Source organism: Haemorhous mexicanus, chromosome 23 (genome assembly GCF_027477595.1).
Source record: "Haemorhous mexicanus isolate bHaeMex1 chromosome 23, bHaeMex1.pri, whole genome shotgun sequence".
In the NCBI taxonomy this organism is placed as follows: Eukaryota; Metazoa; Chordata; class Aves; order Passeriformes; family Fringillidae; genus Haemorhous; species Haemorhous mexicanus.
The window spans coordinates 7,071,540-7,094,495 of NC_082363.1; the positions used below are offsets into that span (position 1 = coordinate 7,071,540).

Below are 22,956 nucleotides of genomic sequence, written 5' to 3' on the forward strand. Positions count from 1 at the left end.
GAATTCTCCCCCTCCAAAGGGGGAATGTCCCACTGTGTCCATGCCCCTACCCCAGGGCTGTTCCCAGGAGTGCTCTGGGGGTGACAGGAGGTGCCTGTCACCCTTTGCTGTGTGTGATATTTGCTGTGTGACCCTTCAGAGCTGGCCCCAGGAGATGCCAGCAGGACTTGGCAGCCAGAGAGGTGCCAGCAGAGCCCGCAGGTCACAGGTGCACTCCACACTCCTCTGATCCGCCCTGGAGGGACAGGATGTGATGAATATTTCAGGAGCTGCAGGCTCTCAGCTGGCTGCAGGAGTGAAAGGAATTACTGAAAGGTCCTGCTGGTCTCAGGGGATCCGGGAGCCTCTGCCACGCTCCGCCAGGGAGCAGAGCAGCCTGAAATTTTAATGCTTGGTTTATTCTCTGACCTTTCCAGCTCTCTCCTCTGCCTCACAGCAAGGCCAGGCATGCCTGGGATTTTTATCCACGGCCAAAATGGAGATTAAGCCTCGCAAATTCAATATACCCAAGGATTTCTCCCAGACTAAAGCTGCCAGCACCGAGGGACTGAGGGAGCAGCCAGGACCTCGCACCTCACCCGGCACAATCACAGCGACCTTTGGGCATCCTGCATGCCCCGAGGTGCTGCCCGGCCCTGGTGCCGTCCCTCCCTGCACGTAGCTCCCTCATCTGACACCTCGGCAGTGCCAGGCACATGAAAAAGTCAGGCAGGTGCTGCCCGAGGAGCTGCCCCGTATTTCATCCCGCCCGGACACCCAGGGATGCCTCTCCCCCTTTTCCTGGGAATGGCCTTGGCTGCAGCAGCTCCTTCACTCTGAATTTTCCTTCCCTCGGAATTTTCCTTCCCTCTGATTTTTCTTTAACTCTGAATTTTCCTTCCCTCTGATTTTTCTTTCACTCGGATTTTTTTTTCCACTCGGATTTTTCCTTCACTCTCACTGCCGAAACCAGAGCAGAGCTTCCCTTGGGAATTTGGGCGGAATTTTCGCTGCCCTCCAGAGGGGTTTTGGGGGTTTGGTGCTGTGCCAGCCCCGGCCGAGCAGAGGGAGAAGTGGCAGAAGCTCCGGTTGCTCCGGTCCTTGCATATTTTGGTGGATTCTCCCACCCACAGGGCACTCGGGGAGTTGCTCATCACAGCCCGGAGCGGATCCCGAACATCCCCGGGCAGGGAGGGGCGGGTCCTTCCCCAAGTAAAGAGAATAAAAATTCAGGAACAGGGCAGCAGTGATGGGCAAAAATTCACCTCCATCAAAGCAGAGGATGGCAAAGAGAGGGAGATGATCCCAGGGGATGCACATGGGGTTGTCCAATCTCAGAAATCCACAGGGAAGTTTAATATCAGCAGGAGGGGAATCTCCCCCTGCCGTCATTGCAGGTACTGCTGTTGCAAATAGTTAAAATATGATGGTGACCCTCAAAGTGTTCACTCCCAGTACATTTGGGATGTCCCCTAGCACAGTTTTGTTCAGAATAAATCGATCTTTTGGGGCTTATCAGATCCAAACCCTCCCCAAACCTGAGAGAAAACAACAACAGCTCCAAGACCTGAACCCACACACTCCTGAAGGTGTTTTACAGAACTGAGCACCAGCCACAGCTAGAAAATTCAACAGCTCTTCAACCAGCCACATTTACATTTAAATACACAGAACCCACTCAGCCTTTACATGTAAACTTTGTTGGGAACCTCCCGAAAGAACCCAAAAATACAACCAGAGATATTCAAGTACAAATGGTTGTGGTTGCACCAGAGAAGGAACCAAAGCAGAGGTTTTGTTGCTGTGTTAGATTTGCAGCCTCTGCAGGGAACAAAGGTTAAGAATTCAGAGCCTCAGGTGAAAACATTTGGATTTGCTGCTGACCTCCCAAGAGGATCTGGTGAAGAGGCTGTAAAATACCAACCCTGAGACTCTGTCCCTTGTTTGTGTCCTGCCCTGGCTCTGGAGGGGCCCAGAGGGACATCAGGGACACCGCAGCCCCCTGGCACTGCTCTGGAGTTTCTCATGGGGGGATTTTCTCCCCTCCTTGCCTGGACAGCCACAGGCAGCACTTGGGATGAGCCCAGGACAGGGAGGAAAGGAGGGATCCCCAGATTTGGGGGGATTTGGGGTTTCCTCTGCAGGGAAGACCTCAGGGAGCACAGCTCACCTGGCATTTTCCTGGCACCAGGTTTGGAGGCAGCACTGGCAGGAAGGAACCTTTCTGGCATGAGGTGGAAAGAAAACCCCACTGTGCTCAGATCTGGTTGGGGTTTTGGGGTTTTGGGTTTTTTTCCCCTCCACCTCCTGTCTGCTGCCTCTGCTCTCGCAGGAGGACAGGGCTGTGAGCTGCCAGGATGGGCAATGCCCTGGGCAGCCTGGCAGCCTCCAGAGCTCGCTGGGGGAAGCTCTGGCTGTTCCCAGGGGATCCTCACAGGGGCCAGCTGAGGGCTCTGGTGCAAAGGAATCCAGCTAACCCAGGCACCTTTTGGGTTCTCCCTCTGAACACTGAGTCCCCTTCACCCCAGGCAGCCTGACCCTTTTTGCTCTGGGATTTTCAGGGGCAGAGCTGGTTTTTTGAGCAGCCTCCCGGGCACAGCTGCTCCTGCAGCCCCACAGAGCCTGGGGCTGCTCTGCTGGGCCCCACGCTGGGGTTTGGGGCAGGACTGAGCCCTGCCCCTGCCAGGCCGTGAGGGCAGAGCTCGGGGCTCCTCCTGCCGGGGCTTTTCCTGCCGGGAGCAGCCTCAGACCTGGAAGACGTGCGGGGCCCGGCGGGGGCTGCCCGGCTCCTTCTCCTCCGCCTCCCACAGGTTGTCGTAGCTCAGGTCGCTCTGGAAGCTCTGCAGCTCGGCGTAGTCGTGGGAGGAGGGGGAGTCCCGGCAGGGACAGCTGGCATCTGCCAGGTCATAGGTGCCATCTGCAGGGAAACGGGATTGCAGAGTTACAACTCTAGATAGAATTTTATATAAATATGTTTATTTGTTATAAATATGTTTATGTAAATTTTTATATATATATATATATATAATTCCTACTATTATAAATATATATATTTATGTCATATATAACAAATAATTTATTTATATATATATATATATATATATATATATATATAAAATTCCTACTATTATAAATATATATATTTATGTCATATATAACAAATAATTTTTTTATATATATATATATATATATATATATATATATATATATATGCATTCAAAAAAATATATATATAATTTTAATTATTGTGGTAGGAGGTGGAGTCCCAGCAAGGCCAGCTGGCATCTGCCAGGTCATAGGTGCCATCTGCAGGGAAACGGGATTGCAGAGTTACAACTCTAGATATAATTTTATATAAATATGTTTATTTTATATAAATATGTTTATGTAAATTTTATATATATATATATATATATATATATATATATATATATATATATATATAAAATTCCTACTATTATAAATATATATATTTATGTCATATATAACAAATAATTTTTATATATATATATATATATGCATTCAAAAAAAATTATATAATTTTAATTATTGTGGTAGGAGGTGGAGTCCCAGCAGGGACAGCTGGCATCTGCCAGGTCATAGGTGCCATCTGCAGGGAAACGGGATTGCAGAGTTACAACTCTAGATAGAATTTTATATAAATATGTTTATTTTATATAAATATGCATATGTAAATTATATATATATATATATATATATATATATATATATATATATATATATATATATATATATATATATAAAATTCCTACTATTATAAATATATATATTTATGTCATATATAACAAATAATTTTTTATATATATATATATGCATTCAAAAAAAATTATATAATTTTAATTATTGTGGTAGGAGGTGGAGTCCCAGCAGGGACAACTGGCATCTGCCAGGTCATAGGTGCCATCTGCAGGGAAACGGGATTGCAGAGTTACAACTCTAGATAGAATTTTATATAAATATGTTTATTTGTTATAAATATGTTTATGTAAATTTTATATATATATATATATATAATTCCTACTATTATAAATATATATATTTATGTCATATACAACAAATAATTTTATATATATATATATAAACAAAAAAAATATTTTATATATATTATATATGCATTCAAAAAATATATATGCATTCAAATATATATATCTATGCATTCCAAAAAATAGATATAATTTTAATTATTGTGGTAGGCAGAGATAGGTGCCATCTGCAGGGAAATGGGATTGTATAATTACAATTGTGGTTTTTTTATATATATATGATTCCTACTATTATAAATATATTTATATCTAATATATAACATATAATAAATAATTTTTATATCTCACTCACTCTATTTATATACATTAAAAATATATAATTATAATTATTGTGGTAGGATGTGGAGTCCTGGCAGGGGCAGGTGCCATCTGCAGGGAAAATGGGGAGGAATATTTATATTTATAATTTTTATCTATATAAACATAATATTGATATATTTAATGTATACAAATATATAACTATATATATAATAAATTTATATACTTAGATACATTATAATAATATTTAATCTCTTATTTTTATTATTTAATTTAAAAGTTTTCTCTACGGCCTCATGTCAAAGGTGGTGTTCTCTGTTAAAAGTCAGTGTCTGTTAACAGAGAAAGCCCAAAACCCTCATTAAGCAAGGTGCCAGTGCTGGGGGTGCCAGGGAGGCAGGCCAGGTGCCAGGTGCCAAAGGCAGGGCAGAGCAGGGTGAGGGCCTCACCTGGGGGACGCAGCTCAGGGCCCAGGTGTTCCTGTGACAGGGAGCAGATCTGGGGACAGAGGGACAGCCTGGTGAGGGTGGCACGGCTGTGCCAGCCTGGGACCCTGCCCGGTGGGCATCGGCCTCAGCCCTGCTGAGCAGAGGGGCCAGAGCCCTGCAGGGACCCCCCAGGCAAGGTGGGACCCCAGCTTTGCTCCCCTGCACCCCCCGAGGGCCCCCTGCACCTCAAATGTCCCCTGCATCCCCAAGTGTCCCCTGTACCCCCCGAGTGTCCCCCTGCACTCCCCGAGTGTCCCCTGCACCCCCTGAGTGTCCCTCTGCATTCTCTGTGTGTCCCCCTGCATCCAAGTGTCCCCTGCACCCCCTGAGTGTCCCCTGCATCCTCAAGTGTCCCCTGTACCCCCCCGAGTGTCCCCTGTACCCCAAGTGTCCCCTGCACCCCCCGAGTGTCCCCCTGCACCTCAAATGTCCCCTGCATCCCCAAGTGTCCCCTGCACCTCCCGAGTGTCCCCTGCACTCCAAGTGTCCCCTGCACCCCCTGAGTGTCCCCTGCCCCCCCCACAGGGCAGTTCCCAGGCTCACCTCTCCCAGGTAGGAGCCCTGGGCAGGTGCCCGCAGCTGCAGCCGGCGTGAGGTGCCCGGGGTGCTGTAGATGGGGACCGTGGGCACCTCCCTGCAGTGCCCTGGCAGGGGCTGGCAGTGCCACTGCTCCAGGGACAGCTGCTGGGCACCTGGCACCGTCCCCTGGGCTGGTCCTGTCTGCCCGTGGCACTGCAGGAACTGCAACAAAACCAGCCCCAGGTTGGACCCTGGCTGTGCAGAGCTGGAAGTGCCCACCTGGTGCTGCCCACCTGGTGCTGCCCACCCCAAATCCAGCCCCAGGATGGACTATGGCTGTGGAGAGCTGGAAGTGCCCACCTGGTGCTGCCCACCTGGTGCTGCCCACCCCAAATCCAGTCCCAGGTTGGACCCTGGCTGTGCAGAGCTGGAAGTGCCCACCTGGTTCTGCCCACCTGGTGCTGCCCACCCCAAATCCAGTCCCAGGATGGACAATGGCTGTGGAGAGCTGGAAGTGCCCACCTGGTGCTGCCCACCTGGTGCTGCCCACCTGGTGCTGCCCACCCCAAATCCAGCCCCAGGATGGACAATGGCTGTGGAGAGCTGGAAGTGCCCACCTGGTGCTGCCCACCTGGTGCTGCCCACGCCAAATCCAGCCCCAGGATGGACTATGGCTGTGGAGAGCTGGAAGTGCCCACCTGGTGGTGCCCACCTGGTGCTGCCTACCCCAAATCCAGCCCTGCTGGCAGCACACTCAGGCCAAGCAAGGGTTGCTGGTTCTGCCCTCCCCACCAGTTCTGCTCAGGTGGGACACAGAGGCCAGGGCTCATCCCCGTGAGCCACAGGTGTGCTGGGAGCTGGCCAGAGGGGAAGGCAGGAGGATGAAAGCTGCTCAGGGGGTGCAGAAGGGCAGGGAAGAGCCAGGAAGGACCCTGGAGGGAAGGGGGTCACCCCAGGGTGGGGATGACTCGGGAAGCCTTTCCCTATCAGATTCTCACAAGCAGAAGTGTGGCCTTCACCAGGCACTCTCTTATCTCAGCTGGGATTTTTGGGGTGGCCAGAGAGGGCTCTGGCTCTGACTCATCTCCAGTTTCAGGAGCCTGGCTCACATCTCTGTCCCTGCCTTTGTCTGCTGGCTGTGATGTGCAGCCGGTGATCAGACAGGGGAAACCTGTTCCCCTCTGCCCTGCCCTGGCTGGAGGGAACAGGGAACTCTGCTGGGCCCTGCCCCACCCCAAAATGCAGCTCTGGAGTTTCCATCCCTGCTCAGATGGCAGGGAAAGAAATAGCCCCGGGCACAACTCTTGGAGGCAGGAGCCTGGCTGCTGAGTCAGGGCCGGCTGGAGGCAGCAGGAGATCCTGCAGGAGGCCCCACTGGGAGCACTGGGGGAACTGGGAGTGGAGGGACCAGTGCCAAGGGGAGCAGCTGGGAGCTGCTGAGGGCTGAACTCCCACCCAGCTCTGTCTGCTCAGCCCCAAGGCAGGATGGAAATGGGGACAGGGCACTCACAGCTCATCCCAGGAGGGGTTGGAGTGGGGAATGGACCTGCAGATAAAGTCCCAAATGCTGCTCATCCATGGGGATGATGGGGCTGACTCCTGGCTGGGCCAAGGAGGGGAATTCCTTAAGGAACAGTCACTGAGGTGTTGGGAAAGTGGCATCACACTAAATAACTAATGGAGACATGCTGGAAAACCCTTGGAAGAGGAGGCTGTGTCCCATGAGGCAATAACCTCCTACTCATGGGTTGCCTCAGGAGCTGGTGCCCACATCCCAGGGCTCTGGGAGGCATTGCTCCATCTGCCATGTGCAACCTCCCTCCCACGGCCCCTTTTCCCATGGCAATGCTTTCACACCTGCTCTGAAGCACCTGCCAGGCCCCTGTCCCTGCCAGCAGCACCAGCAGGGAAAGGTGAACCTTGCTTTTCCCAGGCAGGAGGATCCATCCCCATGCTGCATCCAGCCCCAGCCCCATCTTACATTCATCCTGATCCTACATTCATCCCGATCCTGCATCCAACCCCATCCCACCTCCATCCCCATCCCACCTCCAGTCCCCATCCTACATTCATCCCGATCCCACCCCTACATCCATCCCCATCCCACACCCATTTCCATCCCAGCCCCATCCTACATCCATCCTGATCCCACATCCAGCCCCTTCCCACCTCCATTTCCATCCCCATCCCCATCCCACCTCCATCCTGATCCCAGCCCCATCCCCAGCCATCCCTTACCCTGCCCAGCTCCAGCTGTGCCAGGGGGTGCTGCTGGGGGCCCTGTGCTGAGTAGGGCTCCTGGTACTCCGGGGACTGCATCTCTGCCTTGGGGTTTTCGGGGATGCGGCTGCAGACGCTCCTCTCCGGGTCCTGGCTGGGCACCTGCTGCCCGCTGCTCTTGCCCTTGGATTTCCTGGCGCTGTTCCCCCTGCGCAGCTCCTGCGTGGGCAGCCCTGAGCTGGGCCAGCTGGGCTGTGCCAGGCTCTGCAATGAGAGGACAGGGCCTGGAGCTGGCTCTCCTCGGGCAGGGAATGCACATGGACATCGCTCCGGGCTCGGGGATTGCCAAGGTCCTGCCTGGGCCCTGCCCCACACGCTCTGCCATCCCTGGGGGTGTGATTCCTGCCCTGGGCCAGAGCAAAAACCCTGCCTGGCCATCCCCTCCACCCCCTGCAGCTTTTATTTTTCCAGCTTTGGAACCTCCTCTTTGCCATTCTGTAATCCTCAACGGCTCTAGTACAGGGCAGAGGACTGGGATGGGACTGGGACTGGAACTGAAAGTGGGATGGGACTGGAATTGGGACAGGACTGGAACTGGGATGGGACTGGAACTGGGACTGGATCTGGGATCCCTCAGCAGCCTTTTCCCTGACCCAGCTGAGCCAGGACAAGCCCAGGCTGCAGGCAGGGATTTGCTCCAGCCCCACAGCAAACACAGCCAGCACCAAAGGCAGCGTCCAGCCCCAGCCCAGGGGATCCCCACAGGCATCCCAGGCTGGTTTTGGGGCTCACTTACGTGGAGAGGCTGGGAGTAGCCAGGGGAGAGGGGCTCCTGGAGCAGGCGGCCCTCGGGGGTCAGCAGGAAGGAGTGGCCGTCGGGCAGGGAGCCGCTGGTCTGGGACAGCTGGGTCAGCGTGGTCACTCTCCCTCCGGACGCCCAGGAGTTGGTCCAGCCGTCGGAGCTGAGGGATCCTCTCCCACTGCTGGGGAACTGCACAGGGACAAGGACATCCCTGGGGACACAGCCCTCGTGTCCCTGGGCTCTGGGCTGTGTCCCCATGGCCAGCAGCGGGGTGTGGGATGTGCTGGTTTTGGGGTGAGTGAGGGGAATGAGGGGGTGCCCAGCAGGAAAGGGGTGCCAGGCAGCCAGCCCCATCCCAGCTTGGCTCCCATTCCTGGCAGGAATCACAATATCCCAACTTGGAAGGCACCCACAGGGATCATGGGTCCAAAACCCATCCCTGTCCTCGTGCCAGTGCCTCAGTGCCCAGTCCTGTCACAGGCCATGTCCAGCCTCTGCTTTTGAAAGAATTCAATGTCATTTTTTTCCTGTATAATGCCCTGTATTAATAATTTAACTAATTTAAAAATAATAAACAATTATTTCAATAATCCCCAGGGATCAGCAGCTTGCTGGCAGCTTCGAGCAGAGCCTGCTGCGTCACCAGAGTGTCACACAGATGGGACAGCCATGAGTTCCCACCCAAAACTCCAGCATCCTGTACCTGGCTGGGGTGTGGCGGCTTTGACCCCACAGAGAAGCTCTCGGAGCCCGAGAGGGAGGAGTCTGCATTTCGGAACTGGGCGGTTTTGAGGCAGTAGAGCCATTCCTGGTAGTCCTGGTAGCTGGGACAGGTCACCCGGATGGAGTTGATCAGTCGGCCTGGAAAAACATCCCCCACTGCTGATCCCGGGCTGGACCCCTCGGGAATCTCCCTGCGCCATCCCACCCTGCATTCCATGGGATCTGGAGGTGCTGGCAATGCTCTGCCCTCGGTGCTGCCCTCCTGCCAGGACACAGAGCATCCCAGATTTCCAGGGGGGCAGTTCAGGGAGCCTGGCTGCCCAGCAGGAGGGTGGGCACACCCCCGAGCCCCCCGTGGCTGTGCCAGGTCCTCCCTCCCCGTGCTGGACACCCACCTTCGATTAGAAAAGAGGTTTTGTCATTCTCCTCAAAAAGCACCTGGATGGCGTTGAGGGGGAGCTCTCCCTGTGGACAGAGGGGCAGGGTTGGGATCACGGAGCCAGCAGAGCTCCTGTCCCCATGGGGCACAGCTCTGGGGCACCTGGGCAGCCAAACTCTGCTCCCACAGGGGCAATCCTAGTGAGATTCCTGCTTCCTGCACATCCCAGTGAGATTCTTCCTGCCTCCTGCACATCCCAGTGGGATTCCTGCTTCCTGCACATCCCAGTGAGATTCCTGCCTCCTGCACATCCCAGTGAGATTCCTGCCTCCTGCACATCCCAGTGAGATTCCTGCTGCCTACTGCACATCCCAGTGGGATTCCTGCTTCCTGCACATCCCAGTGAGATTCCTGCTTCCTGCACATCCCAGTGGGATTCCTGCTGCCTCCTGCACATCCCAGTGGGATTCCTGCCTCCTGCACATCCCAGTGAGATTCCTGCTGCCTCCTGCACATCCCAGTGAGATTCCTGCTGCCTCCTGCACATCCCAGCAGGATTCCTGCTGCCTCCTGCACATCCCAGTGAGATTCCTGATGCCTCCTGCACATCCCAGTGGGATTCCTGTGCCTCCTGCACATCCCAGCAGGATTCCTGCCTCCTGCACATCCCAGTGAGATTCCTGCTGCCTACTGCACATCCCAGTGGGATTCCTGCTTCCTGCACATCCCAGTGAGATTCCTGCTTCCTGCACATCCCAGTGAGATTCCTGCTTCCTGCACATCCCAGTGGGATTCCTGCTGCCTCCTGCACATCCCAGTGGGATTCCTGCCTCCTGCACATTCCAGTGGGATTCCTGCTGCCTACTGCACATCCCAGCAGGATTCCTGCTGCCTCCTGCACATCCCAGCAGGATTCCTGCTGCCTCCTGCACATCCCAGCAGGATTCCTGCTGCCTCCTGGTGCTGAGACACCCTCTGGATAAAGTCCCACCTCGGGAAGCTCACCAACATCCCACAGACACCTCCAGCCCCCCCAGCAGCTCCCCCTTGCTGGTTTCCACCTCGCCCAGGGCCTTTTCCCACCGGAGGATTGGGGTGAGCCCCATCCCAGCCCCTTCCCTGCCCCACACCCTTGGCAGGGGCAGCTCCTGTGGTCGCTGTGAAGCTGCAGAACAGAACTGCGGGCAGGGGAAGTGCAGCAGCCCCGCAGGAGGCTCCCGTGCCCTGACACGCCTCTGGAAAAGCAGGTTCCTGTCACAGGCTGGTGAATCAGCCCGGGACCGCGGCACCGTGGGAAGGGAGCATCCCTGGGAAGGGAACAGCGCACGGGGCAGGTTTAGGGTTTCAAAAGAGATGAGCTCATGGGAGAGCCCAGCCCAGGCCCCCTTGCGTGGTGCCCCATTCCCAGGAGCTGCAAACAGCACATTCCCGAAAGCAGGCTGTGCCTGGGGCGTGTCCCAGCTGCTGGAAAACGCCGTCCAGAGCTGCTCTGGGATGGGGAGAGCTCTGCCTGCTCACGGCCCTCCTCCCGGCAAGGAGCCTCCCGGGAGATGCTCTTCCCCGGGATAACAATAGAAGCGTTCTGCAGGATGTGGAGCCTCGTGGAGCAGGGCCCCGGGGGGTTCACGGTGCATTTCACAGCCCTGCAGCTCCGCAGGGTTGTTTGTCCCTGGCTCGGTGACTCAGGGATGCAGCAGAGCAGCAGCTCCGGGGTCACAGACAGGTCACTGCTCCTTTTGGCACATTTGTTCCAGCACAGGAGGAGCAGAGAGCTCTGAGTGAGCCATCAAACGATGCTCGAGATCACAGAATCACAGGAAGGGAAGGGCAGAGAAGCCCTCGAGCACCACCGGGCCCAGCCATTAACCAGCACAGCCGTGCTCCCACTCAGCTGTGTCCCCAGGTGCCACCAGGGATGTCACTGGATGATTTCAGGGCCATTCTGACTGCTCAGTGCCTCTGCCTGCCTGTGCTGAGGCTCCAGCACTGCTCCCACAAGCAGACACAGCAGAGAAGCTGCTCTGGCATCCCCGGGGATGCTCCCTGTCCCTGCTGTCCCTTCTGCTCCTGCAGAGGGAGAATGCTGCCAGCGCTGCACCAGCAGCAGCCTCCCCTCCCCTCGCCTCCTGTGCCCTTCCCCACAGCACCAGCCGTGCTGCCAGGCTGCTCCCAGCTCCAAAGTGGTCCCGTGGCACAGAGCCTGGGGGGAAAAACCCCCTGAGGGGCTCTCTGGGGCCGTGCCAGCTCCTGTCTGCAGCAGGAGGGCTGGGCTCCCTGCCAGCACAGCCTCCCTCCTCCTCCTCCTCCTCCCAGAGACTCCTTGGCAGGCAGCTCCTTCCCCTTGGGCTGCTGGAGGAGAGCAAGGTGTTTCTCATGGGAAGAGATCTTGCACCATCCCTGTGCCTGCTCCCTGCCAGCTGGCACGGGAGGGACACCAGGAGCTCGGGGAATGCAGGTGGAGAGCAGCAGGATGCTCTGAGAGGAGCTCACCTTGAAACAGAGGCCACCGGGCTCCTCGGACACGATCACCAGCGTGGAGGGGTAGAGCACCAGGAGCCGGTCGTGCTGCTCCTGGGGAAGCAGACAGGGAGAAGGTTGGATCCCTGGGAACAGCCAGGGCTCACAGCTGGAGAGCCCTGGGCTTTGTCCTCCTGTCAGCAGCCTGGGGCAAGGCTCTGGCAACAGCTGAGCTGAGCTGAGCTGCTCCCTGTGCTGGGAAACAGCTTTGGGAAGGGCCAGGCTGCTTCCCTGTGCTGGGAGATGGATTTGGGAAGAGTCAGGCTGCTTCCCTGAGTGGGAAATGGATTGGAAAGGGCCAGGCTGCTTCTCTGTGCTGGGAGATGGAGCCTGCACCAATGACTCCATCCATGGATCCCTCCATCCATGGATCCATCCATCCCTCCATCCATCCCTCCATCCATCCATCCATCCCTCCATCCATGGATCCATCCATCCCTCCATCCCTCCATCCATGGATCCATCCATCCCTCCATCCCTCCATCCATCCATCCCTCCCTCCCTCCCTCCCTCCCTCCCTGGAGCCGTGTCCTACCTGGAAGGGCAGGTGCTGGAGCTTCACCTTGGACACACAGAGGATTTCTCCCAGGGATTCCCGCTGGGTTCCCCTCCAGTCCTGCACGGGCAGGTTCTGCACGGACCAGCGCAGCTCCTCCTTGTCCCCGGGGCTCTGCGTCCAGCCGCTCTAGGGACAGACACACTGACCACCCCTGCCTTCAGCCAGGCCTGCCCCACCTGGGGATGCTTTTTTGGTGTGGCAGGAGCAGGAGAGCACAGATAAATCTGGGCAGGAGGCAGTTTTCCAGCTGGGAATGGATTGGCATTCTCCACACCGAGCACCACCTGGAAATGCCTTTCCAAGGGGGGGTGGGGTATTTCTGTTTGACAAGTGGGGAGGGAATTAAAACACCCTCAGAGACTGGGAGAGACAATTCCTCTCTGTTTTCTAGGCTTCCTCCTCCTCCTGATGTTTTGCAAGCTCTGGCTGGTTGCACAAGCACCCAAAAGCGTGAGAGCTTCTCTGAGGCTGACCCAAGCTCTGACCCCATGGAGGTTGTGCTGCTGGTGGCACCCATGGGTGGCAGCTCTTCCTCCCAGCACAGTGGCTCTCAGACCCTTTTGCAAGCTCTTTCTGCACCCTTTTTTCCCCAGGAAAGTCCCCCAAAGGGAATCCACCCCAGTATCCCAGCTGGGAGCCAGCAGTGGAACATGGCTGTGGGGCACCCACCTGGGACAGCAGGGGCAAGGCCAGGCTCCCTCCACAGAGCTGGATCTGCTTCTCCAGGTGGTACAGCCACTGCTTCAGCTCGGCCTCAGACTGGCAGAACACCACCAGGGGGTTCAGCAGGGGCCCTGGGGGTGGGAGACCCAGGGTGAGCACAGCAGAGCTGGGCAGGGACAGCAGCATCCATCGGGAGCCAGCTGGCACACTGCCCAGCCCTCCAAGGGGTGTGGGGACACCAGAGCTCTGCTGCCACCTCCCTCCAGACCTCCCTGCCACCCTTTTGTCACATCAGCCTTACACACACCAAGCCCTGACCACCAGACAGTTTTTAACCCCAAACCAGGCCAAGAAGAAATCCCAAAGTCAGCCCAAAGCCAAGCCTGACCTCCAGAGGTGGATTTCAGCTTCCAACCCCCCCCCAGCAGTTTGTGGGAAGGCTCCCTGTGAGCAGGAACTGTCCCAAGGTGCTGCTCCCTCAGCAGAAAGCCCTGTGTTATCTCCCAGCTTCACCCTGGCTCTCCAGATGTAGAACACCAGTAGCTTTCTGGCACTGTTTGTTTATTTATTGCCTCACTGAATCTAACCCGTGCCAGCCAAGCTGAGGATGACTCCAGACATCCCCTCGGAGGGAGGGACAGCCCTGCAGCTTGTTGATTCTAGAGTTTCCAGCTCTCACTCATCTCAGGGCATGAGCACAGCCTCCCACACCCTCTGCTACCTGCTCCCAACACAGCCTGCTGAGGGCAATAACCATTCCTGGCAGGATGCAGAGTGGATGTTGTGATTAATAATTTACCTCTCAGCCCATATTAAACCCTGCTTGCTGCAGGCTCAGAAGGATCTGCCTCCGTGGGACTTGGAGGTACCCAGATAAGCCCGGATAAACGGGGGGGACTTTGCCCTTCTGTGGTATCTTTAGTGCCCTAATTCCTGCATTATTTATAAACAAGGTTTCACTGAGCCTTTGAAGTGTGTCTGTCTTGCAGGAAAAGCAGGGTAAACAAAGCTGAGGTGGGGAACCAGGGCACAGACTCCTGAGTGACTCCAAACCCATGACAGCAATTTGGTGTCGAGCCTTTTCTGGGCATCCACGTGTCTCTGGCTCTGGAGCTCTCCTGTTTCCTCTTCCCTTGGTTTCCCTGTGTGATGCTGCTCCCGGGGCATTCCCTGGGCATCCAGCTCCTCACACCAATTATAAATGCTAATTAAAGCCAGCAGGAATCCTGCTGCCAGGGCATAACCCTCAGCTGACCCTCAGCCCCGGGCACACCCCGAGGGCATCACCCGTTGCCACATCCAAAGAGGGCCCAGGAGGAAGAGAAAATGAGGAAAGGAACACGCCTGGGGCTGCAGGAGCTGCTGCAGTGGGTGCTCTGTGGGTGCTCAGGGGCTGGCACAGGGAGCAGACCCACCCCTGTCCCCCTCCCCAGGCTCCCTGAGCCCAGCAGCCCCACAGACCCACCTGAGATGTGGAAAGCGTGGTCCTGCTGCCCCGGGCTCTGCCCAGGCCCCAGCTCCTGCACCTCCAGCTCCTTCAGAGGCAGCAGCCCCTGGGGAAGGAGAGCAGGGGTTACTTTGGGCTCCATCCTGCAGCAATCCTCTGCCACGCTGAGGAATACCTTTATATTCCACAGGGGTTTCTCTCTTTCCATTTCAAACCTCAGCAAAACAATGGTGATTTAACAGGAGAAAGGCAGAGAATGGGACTGGCCCTAGAGGAAAATGGAGCTGTCCAGTTCCCAGAGTGCATGTTCAGATTCCCACTCTGCCAAAGCCCAGGAACAGGTGACAACTTTGTCCTCTCTCTTCTGGGCTCCCTAAACAACCTCCATTAAAGATGCTAAAGGCTCTAACGCCTTGGGGCACATTAATTCCTTGTTAATTCCTCCACAATTAATAAACTCAGGAGCTGTTTCTAAAGGAGTCAGGAGAGTTTGGGATGTTGTTTTTCTCCTGACATGGGAATTTCCAGTTGAAGGCTGCCTTGGAGGTGACTGGAGAGGTTTTCCTGATGTTTTACATCAACCTCAAGTCACCTAAAGGCTAATTAATAATTTCTAAGAGGAACCAATTTGACAATCACCTCCCAAACATGCTCAGTTTTAGTTCCTCAGCTGTGTGGAGGAAGAGAACATTCAGGGGCTGTTGTTTCACAGCTGTGGCTGTCTGGCTGTGGTGCAGAACAGTTCATTCATTATTTGCAACTCCCCAGCACCACCAGTTAAAAGATTCATGAGTGGTTTGCCAGCAAAGCTCCCCAAGGCTCAGCTTTCTCTTCCCCCTTCTCCCACAGAATAATTAACATTGGAAAAGCCCATCCTGCAGATGGAGAACTCCCCCTAGACCCCCATGGGCACCAAGGCCAGGGGGATTTGGGGGTTCCCAAGGCTCAGCTCTTTGTGCTCAGCACAAAGGTGGCTCCAGGTCACCTCTCACCTGCTCCTGGGCTGCTTCACCCCTGGCCCAGGTGACCCTGAGCTGCTCTGGGGACAGGCTTTGGGACAAAACACCCTTTTGGGGTTTGGCATCCTCAGGAAGGGACCTGGAGACATCTCCAGGAGTTTGTCTGCCCAGTGCCCCCTGTGTAGCCACAGAGCCCAAAGCCCAGCTTGCCCAGGTGAGGCCCTACCTGGTAGGTGAGGCCGTTGGGACCTGTGGACTGGAAGTACAGGTAGGACTGGAACAGCTCCAGGAAGCAGCTGTTGACCTCCTGCAGAAGGGACACGTTTGGGGTTATCCCAGGACACCTTTGGGGTTATCTCAGGACACCTCCCAGCCTCCCTCTGCATCCCAGGCACGGAAAAGCTTCTCCAAGGGCCACGTCTGTGCTGATGGAAGTGCCCCAGGTGCCCACAGGGATGGGAGCAGGTGGGCACCACGTGGCAGTGCCCAGAGCAACCCAGGGAATTCTCCATGATCCCAGAATTACCCTTCCCTTCCCAATAACTCCATCCCTGGGCACAGAAATCCCCACAAAGAGGTGCCTCGGGTTTACCTGGCAGTGCTGGAACTTAAACTTGACCTTGGAGTAATAAATAATTTTGCCCAAATTCCTGACAACCGTTTTCCTTCGGCCCTTCTTGAACAGGCTGGGGAATCTCTGGTCCAAGTTTTCCTTCTGGTTTTCCTGCTTCGTAATAATCTGTACCAAGGATACAGGGAAAAGCAGATCAGAGCTGGTGGAAGAGACATTCCCAGAACATCTTCCCAGCAGGGATTCCTGGGAAAGGCGCCCTGGGCAGGTGCCCAGGATGGGCTGTTTGTTGTTGGGTCTCCTTGCCAACGTGGGGCCGGGGCTCAGTTGTTGCTGGGAGCCTGTGAGGAGATCCTGACCTAAAGCTGGGGCTTCTGGGCTGGAAAAGAGGGGGGGCACAGGCACATTTCACTTTCAGGGTGTCCCAGCTGCACAGAAAAACCAACCCAGTGTGCCCTGAGTGTGCCTTCCACAGGGGAGAGTGGAAAGGTTTCCTCTGCTCTGATTGCACCTGATCCCTCAGCTCTCCCAGCTCGGATCCCACTCAGATCCCTCTCTTTCTCTGGGTTCTGGGTGCCAGACAGTTTTGGGGCAGAGCCCCACAGCCACAAAAGCAGCCGCAAGGCAGATTTTTCATGCCTGGAAAAGCTACAGGAAGCACCACAGGAGAGGCAGGGCTGAGGAGAGGAGGCAGCACTCAGGGCTGGGGGCTTCCCTGATTTCATGGTTCTATGGGAATTCTTCTCTCTGTGCAGGAGCACAAGCCCACACCCCTCACTTCTCCCCAGCTGGGGGATAAAGCTCTTCCTTCTGGTTTTCTGGGAAGAGCCCTTTTGTTCCTGGGGGCTGGCTGGTGTCCTTGGGGAGGAGGGAAGGGCTGCACCCTGAGCACTGATCCCCTCAGCTCCAACCCGCTGCACCTGAGCTTTGCTGGGCACATCCAGACTCTGGGAATTCATTCCAAGCCAAAACTGGGTGGGCCAGGGGAGGTTTGCCGTGGTTCCCTGGGGTCCAGCAGGGCTGGTGACACCCCCAGCACGTCCCCATTCCTGCTGTGCCCATTCCTGACCCCATTCCTGATCCCGTTCCCGCTGTGCTGTGCCAGGACAGCTGCATGTGCCCGTGATGGATGAGGATGAGGAGCCACACCACGGACACCCAGCTCTGTCCTGCAGGGCCCCTCTGTGACTCACCCCTCTGGCATGGGGTCAGCCCTGCTCCAGACATCCTGGGGAACTGGGAATGGAGCTGGGGAACCAGGAATGGAGCTGGGGAACTGGGAATGGGGCTGGGAAAGGAGCTGGGGAACTGGGAATGGAGCCAAAAGTGGTCAGGACCCCTTCACCTGCAGAGCACTGGGCTCCTTCCAGGGCCTCACTGAATTTGGCTGCTGTTTTTAGGACATGAGTTAACCCTTTCCTGCTGAAATCCTCCCTCCAGTTTCCCAGCTATGGAACAGAATTTAGGGAACACACTGCATGCCCAGTGACTGCCTCACTGGAGCAGCTCAGCGTAGGAAAAATAGTATTTGTGTCACAAATGCAGAGCAAAGAGCAGCTGGTCACAGGTACAGCAATAACAAAACACAGGATAAGGGCACCAGCAGCACCTGGGAGTGGGGAGAGGGTGAAGTGATAAAATCATGGGCATGGAGATAAGGAACAGCACAAGCCACCAGCTGCTGGGGCACTGCTGCTGCTGGGGACGTGGCAGCCAAATTTCCCAGGAACGAACAAGGCACTGAGAAGAAAAAGCAGTCTGGGAGCTGGGAATGCAGCAGCAGCAGCGTTGGGAAAGAGCTTCCAGAGGGATCCTCCTGCAGGCAGGAGGGAGAGGGAGAGCCTCAACAGCCACTCGTGTGGCAAGGAACAAATGGAACACTGCCCTCACCCAAGCAAGCCTGGGAGGGGTGGCAGTGAGCTTGAGGAGATGGAGGTAATGGCTGAGCACAGGAGCATCTCCAAGGCCGTGGAAAAACGGGATCACACCCCTGAAATCTGCTGCCCTTGCAGCTCCCACACCATGGGGATGCCTCAGCCAAAGCTGAAGGGGCCTGGCATTTTCCCTCCCTCTGGAATCCTCCCCAGCCTGGGCTGTGTGCCCTCCTCCAGCCCCATCCCGGCCATTCCCGTTATCCCAGCGCTCCCAGGCACCGCCGGTCCTTGCAAGCCTGGTTCCTCCCGAGCTGCAAGTGCCCTGACATGTTCTCATCCTACAGGTAGAACGAGTTACTCATTAACTGCTCGGCCCCTGCAGCCCCCGAGCCCCGCGGTGAATCAGCAGCAGGAAGAGCTCAGCTGGCAGCAGGAGCCCCGGGGCTGCTGTTCCATGGGAAAAACACCAAATGAGAGGCTCTTGGGGCACATCCTCCCCCCCAGCTGTCACTGGGAGCTGTGGGAATCAGGGCAGGGGCTGCTGGGGGTGCCAGAAGGTGCAGGGATGTTACTTGCCCCCGTCCCAGGTGGCCTGTCCTGGGCAGGAGTGGGCGATGCCATCTCCTCTGAGGTTGCCCTGTGCTGGCAGCTCTGCTCTGAGCCAGCCCTGCAGGTGCTGCTGCTGCCAAAAACGCAGCAGGGGAGAGGGGCAAAGCCCAGGCGTCCTCCAGGCCACACAGGGAGCTTGTGGCTGAGCCCAGAGTTTGCATCCCCTCTGCCCTAGGCAAGGGTAAAGGCTGAAAACCTGCTCCACCCTCCCTTCCATCCCTGGAGAGATCCCACAGTCCCTGGGGTTCCCAGATGAGCATCTCCCAGTGACCTCTGCCAGGATTCCTTCTCCAGGATTCACTAACTCTGACAGCTCATCCTGCTTCCCCAGGGAAGAATCCAGGATCCATCTGGGACCTGGTTTTTGCTGCCTGATCCCTTTGGATCCAGCTGATTCCCAGAGGGAGCCTTCCCTGCAATTCCCTCTGCCTGGCACTGAGGCTGTGCCTCAGTTTCCACTTCCCGACATGAACACCCAGCACAGCCCAAATGCTCCCAAAATTCCACCCACAGCCCCGGCCCACCCAGCGGGACCCACCAAGCCCTCGGGGGCTGCTGGCTCCCCTCTGCTCTCCCCAGCAGCCCTGGGAACGGGGCCATGTGGCCACAAGGCTGGGCCGTGCCCGGGGCAGCCCTGCCCTTCCTGATTCCCTTCCCAGGCTCCTGCTAATCCGCTCCTGCTCCGTCTCACCGTGGCGTGGGAATGAATCATCCCACCTGCCAAAGCTCGCTCGGCTTTTCCCTTCCCTCCCAGGCGACCCAGAAACAAAAGAACCCAGAGGAAAGGTGTGGGGGAGATGTCCCCATGTCCCTGCTGGGCTCCCAGTAGCAGCCCTGGCTGAGCCATGTCCCCTCCACACCTGCATGGGGACCCAGCTGCTGGGAGGGGCTCATCCCTTCCTGGCATCTCCTTGGGACAGAGCTGCTGCTGCCCCCAGACCCAAACCCAGCGTCCTTCCCAAATGCTGTGCTGGGGTGGGTGGGAATTAACCCTTGGAGCAGTGGGAAGGGGGTTGGAGGTGCTGGAACTTGCCTTGGCTGGAATATACTGCAGGATTTTGTCCGTGGTTGTGTCTCTCTCCTGGCCTCCATCTATCCCAAAGAAGCTGGGCAGCTTTTTCTTGCCATTTTGTCTACAGAAAAGAAAAAAACCCCAAAACACACATGAAAACACAGATCCAGGCTGAGGCATGGTGAATCCTGCCCAGAAATAAGGAAGCCAGGACACCAAGCACGCAATTTGTCATAGGCTTTCGAGTCATCCCAGCCCAGGAAGGGATGACAAATCCTGGGAGAATTGAAAAGGGACTTTGCTGCATTTGTTGGGGTTTCTCTGCTTTTTTACAGCTTTTTGCTTTCACAGCCAAATGATCAGCTCGGCTCATCTGTGCCCCAAAATCTGCACAGGGCCTGGATGTTCCATGGCAGGACACAAAGACCAAACCCAGCTCCTGCAGAGCCCCTGGAGTGGGGATGGCTCCTCATGGCAGATATTCACAGAGAGGGTTCATGTCTGCCTTGGTGGCTTCCCTCTCCCTTCCCTCCCACTCCCAGTTTCTCCCTGAGTGCACACCAGTTTCAGACAGCCACCGGTGCTGCTGGGAACTGCTGGGACTTCCTCAGATTGCAGCAGAAAACCAGGATAATCCTCATGAGCATGGGAAGCTGGGAGTCAGTGGGACAGGAGGAGCTCTGGGGCTTGGCTGCTCCACCACTGAGCCCTGAGACCCCCAGAGCCCAAATACCCCAAGGGATCCCCTCTCTTTTACCCCAAATTCCCCGAGGAATCCCCTCTCTTTTACCCCACAGGAACTCCTCAGGCTCCTACAGGTTTGTTCCTGATTTCTGGCAGCACAGGGGACAGTTCAGGGTCTCCTTTCAATCAGAAACCCCTCAGCCTGGCAGAGTTCAGGGGGTTTTTGGCACAGTCCTGACCCTGAACCCAACACAGACAGGTTCATGAGGAATCACCTGGTTCCCTCAGAGCTCTTTTCCAGCTCTGGCCGTGCTGATGGGAGCAGTGGGAAAGCTGGGAAGCTGCAGTGCATTCCCTGGCTGTCCCTATTTTGGGACAGCTACCCACGACCACAGTACCTGAGCGCTGCCCTGGCCAGCCCAGCACTCAAACCCCCAAAGGATTTCACAGACATTTTCCACTGCTCCTCCTTTGGGTTTACAAACACAAATCCTACGGTGGGGTGCTGGGATTTGGGGCTTTCTCCCTAAAGCCCGAGGAGTGGGAATGTTGTTTTCTCACAACAGCACCACAACTGAATAAGAACACTCACAAGTGAAAACAGGGAGTATCAGGTGCTCTGCAGCCTGTCCCGCCGGGGGAAGCTTAATTACCCAAACGAAAATTAACTCAGCGGCGCTTCTCCCGTTCCCTACAGGCTGAGAATTCCATCCCAGGCACTCGGGGCGAGCTGCTCCCGGGGTCTGGCAGTGCCCAGCACCCCCAAAGCCACCGGGAACAGGAAATCCCCGCCGGGAGAGATCCCGCAGGAGATCCAGCCCCGCTCCCACATCCCAGAGCCGGAGGGGGTTACTCACTCCTTCTTCAGCGAGGGTTTCCTTCGGAAGGAGCTCCTGAAGCCGCCGGGAGCCTGCGGGACACAGGCGATGTTCCCCATGCCGGGAGCGCTCTGGGATCGCTGCGGGACCGCTCCCGGCCGCTGCTCTCCGCCCGCCGGGACTCGAGTGGGTGTGAGCAGAGCCCAGAGCCGATCCTGCCTCTCGCTCCCGCCCCGGGGCTGGGAGGGGCGGGCCAGGTACCTGTTCCTGGGAATCCACCCCAGCCACCGGCGGCACGGGGCTGCGGCCGCCCGGAAACCCATCCCGGAGCCTTCTCCCAAAAGGAATTCGGGTCAGAAACCCATCCCGGAGCCTTCTCCCAAAAGGAATTCGGCTCAGAAACCCATCCCGGAGCCTTCTCCCAAAAGGAATTCGGGTCAGAAACCCATCCCGGAGCGTTCTCCCAAAAGGAATTCGGGTCAGAAACCCATCCCGGAGCGTTCTCCCAGAAGGAATTCGGGTCAGAAACCCATCCCGGAGCGTTCTCCCAAAAGGAATTCGGCCCAGAAACCCATCCCGGAGCGTTCTCCCAAAAGGAATTCGGCTCAGAAACCCATCCCGGAGCGCAAAAAGGAATTCAGCCCAGAAACCCATCCCGGAATGTTCTCCCAGAAGGAGTTTGGCCGATTAACCCGTCCCGGAGTGTTCTCCCAGAAGGAGTTTGGCCGATTAACCCGTCCCGGAGCATTTTCCCAAATGGAATTCGGCCGCCGCACAGGCGGAGATAAGGATGCAGTTGATAAAGTTGGTGGTTGTTGTTTAAGCATTAACAAAAATCCCCGGGGTTGAAGGGTTCCAAAGGGTTCTCCTTTCCCAGCGGGGTTGAAGATATAAAAATAAACAGGAAAAAAAGATCAAAGGGGACACTAACCAAAATCTAGGAATGGTGGGAAATGGGAGCAAAGAGCAAAAGGAGATGTGCATGAGCAGCAAAAAAAGAAGAAACGCTTTAAAAGGAACTAAACTGAAGATTTCTGACCATGCTGTGAGTGCCTCATTGCATGGAAATATAAACAATAAAAATGAGAAGTTAATGACAAAAGGTAAATGCAGACTCAATATTCCTGTGCTGGAAAAACCCCCCAGGAATTACAGCCATAGGAAATGAGAAACCCTTTTTATTTTCAGGCGACTGCTAAGAAGTAAACACAAAATGAATGCTCTGGATCAAAATATAGAGAGAATTCACATTAGAGAGTTTGAAAGACCTGAACACAAAGGGCTTGAGTCACTGTTGCAATTCAGTCTTGCAAGACCACAGAATTTGCAAAGAAATTGCATAATTTAGCAGGGATATCAGTGTTTCCATGGGTAAAAAAACCACCCTGGTAATTATGGGGTTGCCAGTTGACAGTAATTCCTGGGAAAATGATGTAACAGCTGTGAGGGAGTTGGATTAACTTTGAGAATTAAAGGAGGAGAATATAATTAATACAAATCAACACGGGGCCGTGGAAATCAGATCTTGTCAAAACAAACTGAATTGATGGCATGTTTGAAAAAAAAAAATCAGATTTAGGGAATGTAAATAACAGTGATGTAAGAAACACCATCAAGGATGTGGTGTGACAAATCTACAGGTTGTTTTAGGAGGTTTTCCTGGAGAATCTGTTGGAGTCAAGCTGGGGTTGATAGGCACACCCCCATTTGTGTTTTGCCCTAGCAGAATGTTCCCCCAAAAGAGATTGCATGGTCAGGCCACTCTTGGCAGGAGAGAGCAGCTGAGAACGGATGTGCCATAAAATTTCTCC

At 55.2% G+C, this 22,956-nt stretch overlaps 1 protein-coding gene across 1 annotated transcript; it reads right to left on the reverse strand.

The window, feature by feature from the left end:
* Nucleotides 1–1,599: 1,599 nt before the first annotated feature.
* On the reverse strand, nt 1,600–21,360 carry PLEKHN1 (pleckstrin homology domain containing N1). The gene is made up of 15 exons (XM_059866700.1): nt 21,185–21,360; nt 19,665–19,764; nt 16,170–16,316; nt 15,804–15,884; nt 14,637–14,724; nt 13,178–13,302; nt 12,485–12,634; nt 11,923–12,003; nt 9,449–9,518; nt 9,034–9,191; nt 8,325–8,519; nt 7,547–7,792; nt 5,333–5,530; nt 4,751–4,799; nt 1,600–2,896 (listed from the first exon to the last, which is right to left on the reverse strand). Exons 1-15 carry the CDS (start codon nt 21,262–21,264, stop codon nt 2,724–2,726), a joined length of 1,941 nt encoding a protein of 646 aa, XP_059722683.1. The 5' UTR covers nt 21,265–21,360; the 3' UTR covers nt 1,600–2,723.
* Nucleotides 21,361–22,956: the final 1,596 nt, after the last annotated feature.